This window comes from Merops nubicus, unplaced genomic scaffold (assembly GCF_000691845.1).
Source record: "Merops nubicus isolate BGI_N331 unplaced genomic scaffold, ASM69184v1 scaffold2451, whole genome shotgun sequence".
NCBI classification, from domain to species: Eukaryota; Metazoa; Chordata; class Aves; order Coraciiformes; family Meropidae; genus Merops; species Merops nubicus.
The window spans coordinates 5,144-14,077 of record NW_008590066.1 but is presented as its reverse complement, the minus strand read 5'-3'; the positions used below and the strand labels follow the sequence as shown (position 1 = coordinate 14,077).

General features: G+C 39.0%; 1 protein-coding gene across 1 annotated transcript; it reads left to right on the top strand.

Annotated features, from left to right (window-relative positions):
- Positions 1-20: 20 nt before the first annotated feature.
- Positions 21-6,200, top strand: HAUS8 (HAUS augmin-like complex, subunit 8; the record flags this gene model as incomplete). The annotated part of the gene is made up of 9 exons (XM_008949774.1): positions 21-83; positions 389-485; positions 1,147-1,260; positions 1,714-1,796; positions 2,389-2,460; positions 2,954-3,112; positions 4,032-4,173; positions 5,182-5,323; positions 6,080-6,200. Coding segments are annotated over 9 exons (993 nt in total), but the record flags the coding sequence as incomplete, so codon positions are not given.
- Positions 6,201-8,934: the final 2,734 nt, after the last annotated feature.

Genomic DNA, 8,934 nt, shown 5'->3' with positions numbered 1-8,934 from the left:
GCTGAGCTCTCTGCCCTCCTTCTCCAGGAGGAAGATTCGTGAAGTCTCGCTACCTGCAGTACGATAAGAAAGACACCAAGAAGGTACTTGGCCGCCTGTCTGCCGAGTTCGGGTGTCGCTCGGCAAAGGATGGAAGGGCCGTGAGGCGCGGCTCGGACGTGTGGCAGCAAGAAAGAAGCAAAAAACGACTGTTGGCGCTTTGAGGGAGTCGTGTGGTATTGTTAGATGCAGACTGGGATGGCGACTTGGGACTGTACTCAGATCTAACTCGCAAAGCACCAAGACGCCCTGGGGTTGTAGCTGTTTATTGTCAGCAGTCGGGTTCGAGGTAAGGTATGTCGCTGATCACGATTGCTGCTTATGTTCGGTCTTGTCTGTTTCTTGTCAGGATTCTTTATCAAGTTCCTTTTCAAAGCCTCCTGCTAAACAATCTCCTGCATCTAAATCAAGATCAGTTCTTCCTCAGAAAGCTAAGACATCCACTGGTAGGTTTTACCATAATGTAGAAGCTATTCTTTTGTGAACTTGTTTCCAACCTATAGAACTGTTAACATCTTTAAAATGTTAATAGATGTCATTTTGTATTACTTGCATTACTGTCAGTTATCATCTGTATTCAAAGGGACTTAACCATGTAGGGTTAAGAGGTGTAAACACAAATGCATTAAACCTCTTGTCTGGATGTTCTGACAGAAACCTAATCTAGAATTGAATGATGAGTTGTTAAAAAAAAAAAAAAGGCAGCTCTCATTTTCTACACAAGAAGAACTACTTTGAACTACTTTCAAAATGTCCTCACCATTGCTCTGCTTTTTGTGTTTTAATCTTTTTAATAAACCCAGTGTAAATGACTGAAAATCCATGTCTGCAAAACAGTGTTTCTTTTGTAATAATAGCAAAATAATTTTCTGCTTGGACCTTAACTTTAAAATCCCGAGGAAATAACATTGTTCATTTTTCACACCTGAGTGCTGTGGATGAACTGTGGAAGTTAGGGAAGTTGTATCTTATTATATACAGGTGATGTATATAAAATAAATATGTCAAAGTTTGGATAAGATTGCCACATATTACTGAAAGCATTTATAATTGTGAATTTGTGCAGAATCTTTTCTAATTCTTTTTGTCTGATAACAGCTTCTTTAGGTGCTGACTCTAGCTCATTAAACCAGAGTAGTTTTGGGAAAGGTGTCTTGCAGTCCACATTATTAGATGATGATAAAATTAGTCGACCAGACCTAGATCTTTCTGCTATTAATGGTAAGCTTACACTCATACTCAATTCTTTATTATTTTTAACACATGCTGTAACTTAATAAGTAAACTTTGTATTTTAAGTGAGGTGGATGTTATTTCAATAGTCTTTTAGCATATGTATTAAGGCCTTCAGGGTTTAAGTCAACCTCTTGACTTTCTAGTAGTTTTCAGTGCTTTGTTCCTTAATATTTGATTTTAGACTAAAAGAACAGTGTTAGATTAACAGCCCTTCTGAAAATTGTATCCCATCTATCTATAACTATCACTTAAAAGCTAAATGCTCATGTGATCCCCATCTCTTGAGTATCAGCAGAGCCAGAAAGAAAGCAGAAGTCTTCTCTGCTGGTAGACATAATAATTTTGAAGTTATTTCTGCCTTTGAATTACTTGATGGCATGTTGACCCACCCTGTATACTTTTGTAGAAGAAAGGAATAACTTTTCTGTTGTGATACAGAGACATCTGTCCGCAAGAAGACTCCTGCTCCAAAACATGATTGCAAAGGAGATAAAGAGACAAGTAAAAACCAAGAAAAAAGAGTGAGTCTCACTGCATTCAGTTGTTAAGCATATTTACTTTTAAATGTGTGGAGTGAAGATTTTCTGTTTATCTTTATCCTTGATAATAACTTTGAGGTCCTAGGATGATCTAGAGCATTCTGGCAGAAAGAAGATAAGTCCATTCTACTGCTAGCAATGTTTGTTCTGTTTGTCAGGCTTGTCAACACTGACTGAAGTTTTCTTTGTTTCTTGTGCTAAAGAATCTGATTCAATGGTCATACCTCCTCAAGTGGATTCTTTCTGTATTCCTGCCCATACTTTTTAATTATATCATGTTATCTTGAAAGATTTTCTACTATTTTTGCTCAGAAACCCAATATTGATTCAGCCTAACTTGAAGTGCCTTTTTTAGGGATGTCACTCACTATAGGACTGAAACTTTTAAGTGCTCTGTCAGTATTATCAATTTGTTCTACAGCTTTTCATATTATAGTGTTTAAACCCACAAACTTTTCAGTGAGCTCACTGTTGATGATTGGGAGCACAGATTGGACTTTTGGTAATTTGAGTGTTAAAAAATAGTTTAACTGCCCAAATTGACCTGCATATTCTTTTTTTTTTTTTTCTGAAGAAAAATGATTCTGATGCTGTGATTGAGGAGCTGGAATCTCAGACGCTACTTTTAACTTACCTCAGATTAAAGGTGAGAGTCACTCAAGTATTTGTTTTTTTCAGAATAACATGATATTGAGGAGTTGCTCTCATTTCTCCTCTATGCTTTCTGATCTGTAAAAGTTAGATTTTTGTGACTTTATATATTTAACCAGTATGACTTGCTTTGAAAACTCTCTGGGAGTGAATTCAGTGCCAGTTTAAGCCAATGCTGGTTCTTATGGAAGTAGAGGTGTGCAGAAGTTTTGGGAAAAACTTGAGTGAGTGTTTGGAGTTCAAGGTTGTAGCAAGGATTTTGTTCCCTCACTGCTGTATATGAATATTTTTCCTTTACAAAAAATACTAGCATGGGGGAACAAGATGGAAGGGGGCTTTAACTATAACATCCTCTGTGTTGTGTGAGATCTACTATTCATTAAATGAAGCTCTTTGACCTGGCCTGAGGCTTGTGGTTGTTTGTTCAGAACATGTCAATGACTTAAATGTAGCATTTCTTTAGTTGTGAATACTTTTTGATGTAATAGACAGGCAAAAATCTTGCTGTGACAGAGAAAAAACTAGAAGAAAACTTGTTAATGTTGTGTGAGGAGAAGAAGAGGCAGCAGGAGAAGCTTCACAAACTGAAGCGTGAAATTCTACTCAAAGAGAGCAAGCAGAAACTGGATGATGCATTAGACAAGCAGGTGAGCTTTACTACAGTGTATGCTCCTCATGTATTGAAACAAGCTCATTTATGAAGTAGTCCTTTATCCAGAGAAGATTTCTCTGCCTCTGTGCCCTGCTAGGGTACAATTTTTTTTTTATGCATCTTAGAATAAATATCTGCTTCCTGTCATGGCATGGGATGCTTTCCACCAACCTAAGCAAATGCCTTTGTCACTCTTAGTGTCCCTTGTAGGTAGGCAGGAAGGAGGAGGTAGAATAATCCACTACCTGCCAGAGGAGGTTACAGTTGATGCACAGCAGACACCAGTATCTTAAACCCTATGAACCCACAGTTACAGCTACAGTTATGGCTAGAGCTCAAACATTGACCCTTAGGTGGGAAGTGAACATCCATCTTTCTTTTAGTTTTGTTTGGCAGTGATATTTCTGGCCTGGTTGTAAGAAGGCAAGTTTCTAACAAAGTTCCTGACACCAGATGATTTTAGGAACTAAATGCTCTACTCTTTTTCAGTATTTTGTTAGTTCTGTTGTGGCAAATGAAAACAGTACACTTTGAATAATTTTTGAAACCTTTGTTTGCTTTTAACAAATATAAATATCAAAAATTAAACAAGACTTTTGTCTTCTGGTGAATACACTGTTAACTACCATCAAAGTAGCAAAAAATAAAACACTCTGCCTGCTATGGGCCTAATATCTCTGGGCTACAGTAACAAGGGAACTGGAATTGACGTAGGTGTTTTGAGGTGGGAGAAGAAAAGCTGTTGAACAGCACAATAGGAGCATCATACCACAGACTTCTTGAATATCTGTCAACAAGTGTTTCAGAGTGGTGTTTGGTGTTTTTTATAAATGATTATTTTGTATTGAGCCAAGTCTGTGCTAACAGAATAGCTGCTTTTGAAGAAGTGTTGGTTTATCCTGGGTCTTTTCCAGGTGGAAGTGCTTTCTCCCCTTGTTCCTGCTTGTGAACAGTTTAAAGAGCAATATAAAAACTTTGCAGTTTCCCTGGATGCCACTAGACATGAATTACCCATAAAGAATATTCACATAGAAGGAGATATGGAAACATACCTTGGTAAGAGAAGTTAATTAATCAAATTTATTTTCAAAAATAACGGGGTTTGGTTTGTTAAAATTCTTATCTTGTCATTGCTGTGTCTGTCTGGCCACTGGAGGAGTTTTGTGAGCTCTTGGAGCTTGTTTGGATGCTGGACTGCAATGTGAGTCAGTGTTTTGCTGTGAATAGTTCTTGTCCCTGTTTGATAGTGTGAATAGTTCTTGTGTAAGCTGTGCTTGAACAAGTTTTTTTTACCTTGTAGCAGGAAAAACTTTCTGAATTAGGGCAGTTTTCATGTATGTTTTCTCTACAAAGTTTCTGTATTTTTTAACTGTATTCATGGCATTCATTCTTTCTAGTTCCTAATGAGTAAGCAAGTAGTAGAAATACTTGGATTTCTTGACTTTATCCCTCAAACAGAAACGTGTGGGTGGACTTGCTCACATTTCCTGTACAACTAGAGCTTACTATGTTGAGTGATGTCTCAGACTGGAGGATGTTTGTGTCATAAATTGGTACTTGAGTTTTTTATTGAAGCCTGGACAAAAGTTACATTTTCAAACTGCTGGTCTGCAAGAAAGGAGATTCTGAAACCTTTGACAATAATCTTGGTTGTACTTTAAAACAAATGTTAAAGACTTGAAAGGAAATAATTATTTTGGGTTTTTTCAATGCCAAAGGAAAGGACTGGATAAATTTTTGGGGTACATGCCAGTAGCAGTATATGTAACTGGCCAGGGGATTTGGAATGTTGAAAACTTATTTTTTCTTTTGCATTTGTCTTTTACAAAACTTTTACATACTGTAAAGGAGAGCTTGGTTAGCTATTTTAATAGCCTGTTGCTGGTGTTAGTCTTCACAGCTAAAAATAAATTGGCTTTCACAGTTTTCTCAGTGTTTGTGAAAGCTGTTTTCCATCATCTAGCTCACTTGCTTCTGTGGTTACTCCAGCTGTTAAGTAACCTTGTAGTAACTGACACCACTGCATGTATTTTTGAATAATATCTTTAACATTTAATCTTGTAGGTGAACTGCAAAAGGAGCTAACTGTCACACAGGAGCTTCTGACAGAAGTTATGCCAAGCTTCTCAGATGAAAGTGCTAAATTATGTGGTGTGCTGAAAGAGCTTAAAGAAGTTTCTCAGAAATTGGATAAAGAGATTCAAAGGTATTTACAACAATCAGGTGAAAAGACTCAGTGGCTAAATATTCAGAGGAAAATCTATAGTCTGGCCAGAATATATCCAGAATGTCTGTTGGAGGAGGGTTGAGGGGATAGTAGCACTGAAGTTAATTTTCTAGCAGACATCCATGTGTTTGTCACAACTTCTCTCTACAGCCAAAGTAAAGGTGTTTGGGGCTTTTCTTTTTGTGTGTTCTGTGTGAACTACTTTAATGTGCCATCCTCTGATACGTTAGCTGAGAATTTCAGGGAGGAAGAATAGCCCTGGTAAAGTGCAAATATGTAGGAGAAAAGAGAATGCAGGAGACAGAAGTGGAAGCACTAAATCTTAAATAACCATGCAACTAATCATCCTTTAAAGAGGGGCAAGAGGCACAGAAAAGTTGCTGGGGTTTTTTTAAGTATTTTGTCAACAGATGCAAAGTATCCCTGAGAGCCTGAGGAGGAGAGAAAGCATGATAAATGCCCTTTCCTTCCTTCATTTTCCTGATGAGAGATTCCAGCTAAAATCTTTGATAAACTACAAAGCCCCACATCTGCCCTTCCTGCAAGCTGCTCTTCCTTTCCTCAAATTTTAGCTTTTGGGAAGAAAATTTACATTTCACTGTCTTGGTGTTTTGTGTTTTATTTCTTTTGGTGACTCTGTGGTAGAACATTGCAAATGTTTAGGTGCATGCCCTTTGGGGTTAAGCAGAAGTTATCCTTCAGAGTAACTGATTTGGTTTGCTTCATTTGTTTCAGGAGCTTCACACAAGTGGAGAACCTGTCCTTTGAAGTTAGTAAAGAAGTTTCTCTGCATAACCAAAGTATATGTGAAGAGAATAATGGACTAGAAGTTGTGAAGGACTGGTACTTCAGCTAAGCCTGTGTATTGTTCTACTAACAAGTGGATACTAAATCAATGCCAGCATACTTGTCTGAAGGTATAACTTGAGGAGATTTGCAGTTATACTAGAATCTGAGACCAGCAGCAGGTGTGTAGGAAATGGAGTTATCTTCTGCGAGTTGTCCTATAAGGAGACCTCTGTTTGAACATGAATTTGTCACCCCTCACATCACCTTCTGCCTTGACAATACCGAAAGGTAAATAACATGAAATGTTATTCTTAGCAAGTATGATCTACATAGTCTTAAACTTCTTGTTTGACTTCCATGGAACTGGTTTCAAGGCCACTGACTTGCATCTTTTTCCCAAGTGGCATCCCTTGGAGGGCAGCGCAGGTAGAGGTGGAGCTGGGGGTGTGGCACTGTGCCTTTGCTGGTCCAGACAGGAGGATCTCTAGGAATGTACAGTATGATGATGAACAGCTTCAGGAGGAACTCTTAATTGTCTCATTTCTGCATTTGCTAAGACAAAAAGCTACATGGATAGCATGTAATGAGGCCAATGCTTGGCAGGGGCCTGGTCGCTTGTAACAAGTGAAAAGTTCTGGTAACTTGTTGCCTAGCTGTCTTGGAAACAAATTATTAAAATCAAATGCTTTTGTATTAACTTGACACCTTTTTAAGGACTTAATTTATTATTTTTAATAAAGACTTTTTCCATGGTTATATCACTAGCCTTCATCTTTGAGTATCTTCACTGACCTACAGAAGCTTTTGTTTCTGCTTGGGCTTACATAGGGTTAATTCTATGTGATATATGCAGTGATGGACTTACAGGCCCTAACCAGTCTCAGGGGCAAGCCAGGACCTACTGGCACCCAAAGTACTGAGGCCAGAAGAGTGTGAATGTGGAGAGCAACCTCAAACCTCACTCCTGAGCGAGTGCCCGAGAGCATAATTCTGAATGTACTTGCCAGATGTGGCATGGTTTTTCAATGTACTCTGGAGTTTTTTGGATGCTCTGGGCCAGAAACATGAGCTGCACCTACAGAGTTGGCCACTGGATGGGGAACTTTGCTAAGCAGTCATGTCATGGGTTAGCTGCCAATTGGAAGTCTTTATTTTTGGTGGATGGAGATTTCAGTAAAAAGGCTCCTATGTGATGAAACTGCTGGTCAGACAACTGTTCTCCCAGGTTTGGGTGATCACTGGGATGTGTGTCCTCATGCCTTTTAATTTGCTTGTGTTGTTCTGAGATTCAGGGAGCTGTCTTAAATATGAGAGGGGAGGGATAAAATGAAAATAAAGCTTATAGTGTCTTGATAATTCTTTCTCTGCACAGACAGTGTCTTTCCTGGGGTTTCTTGATGGTAGACCTCATTACTTCTCTAAAAAAAATTTTCTTTAAGAAACACCTTTAAACTAAATCCATTCCCTTTAGCCAAGTGGCTTTCTGCCATTGAGATACTGTTTTGTGTGTTTATGTCTGTATATCTATACATACACCCACCCAAATGTTAAACAGCCAGCAATACAGATTCTCCCTCTGAAGTGCAGCAGGATGCTTTTAGCTCTCTTCCCTGAAGCAGGGTGCCTGGGAGAGGTTCTTCCTGCTGTGATCACAGTGGCAGGCTCTCCATTTCGAGGCAGTAGCTGGTGCTGGCTGCTGCAGGTGGCAGCCAGTGTCTGCACCACAGGCCTGAGGCAAGGTGGAGCCAAAGGCCAACTGCACATGGGGAGCAACAAAAGGGCTTGGGGGTGTGCACTCATTATTTCAGCAGAACCATAGCCATTGGTTTGAGCCTTCTGGCCACTCTTTTCCCTGTTGGACACTTACATAATTCTTTGTACAAAGAGTAGAACAAGTGTTAGATAAAGCAGCTCAGCCCCCCCAGGAAAAAAGGTTTTAAACTATTTTAAACTGAGACTTTTTCCATCTTGATATTCCTGAATATTCAAAGTGGTTGTTTTGGCTCTTTGCAGAAGTGTTTTAGGCTCTTCCACCTTGAAATAGCCTCAGGATTAGATGCTGCCATATTTAACACTGTACAAACAACAACAACAAAGAACTGCAGAATCACTGGAGCAGGAGCTAAACAGATGTGACACCAGTTATTTTGTATTTTCTGCTTATTTTCTGACAGTGTCACATGCTCTGAATCAGTTTGAATCCTAAACAACTTGAGGACTCTTTTTATTCAAGTTATCAGTTTTTTTTTTAACTTAGAAATGAGAACATGATTAATTCTGCAACTTGTATCATTGTGGATTTAGTTTTATACTTTCTGAACTTGTGCAGTACTTATTAATATGTATTTGTCTTTTAGGCCAGAAGTTCTTACTGACCAGTTGCTAACATTCATGTATCCTAAGGTGCTTTTTTTTCAGCTGGGGTGGAGGCTTTTTTTTTTCCTTCCAAATACTGAAAGCAATTGTGAAATGAGGCAGCTAAGTCTGAGAGCCTAAGTAGGAATGAGAGGAGCAGAGAAGTATAAGTATTCATCCCTTGCAAAATTCTCTCTAAATGTCTAAAAAGCAATTGGGAAAGATGATTCTAAGCTAGGTGTGCACTGCACTGATTGCCCTGCCTGGGTTCTGGTGTTTCTTTGGGAGCTCTGACCCCATCCTCTTCAGTTTCACTGGTGTCTTTTTGTGCACCAGCTCAGGAGGGCTGAGTCAAAGCATTTTTTTGCTGTCATTCCTGAGCTCTCTGATGGGGCCAGGAGGGGTCAATATAGGGAGCATCCCACTTTGCCTGTGGAGCACTGCAG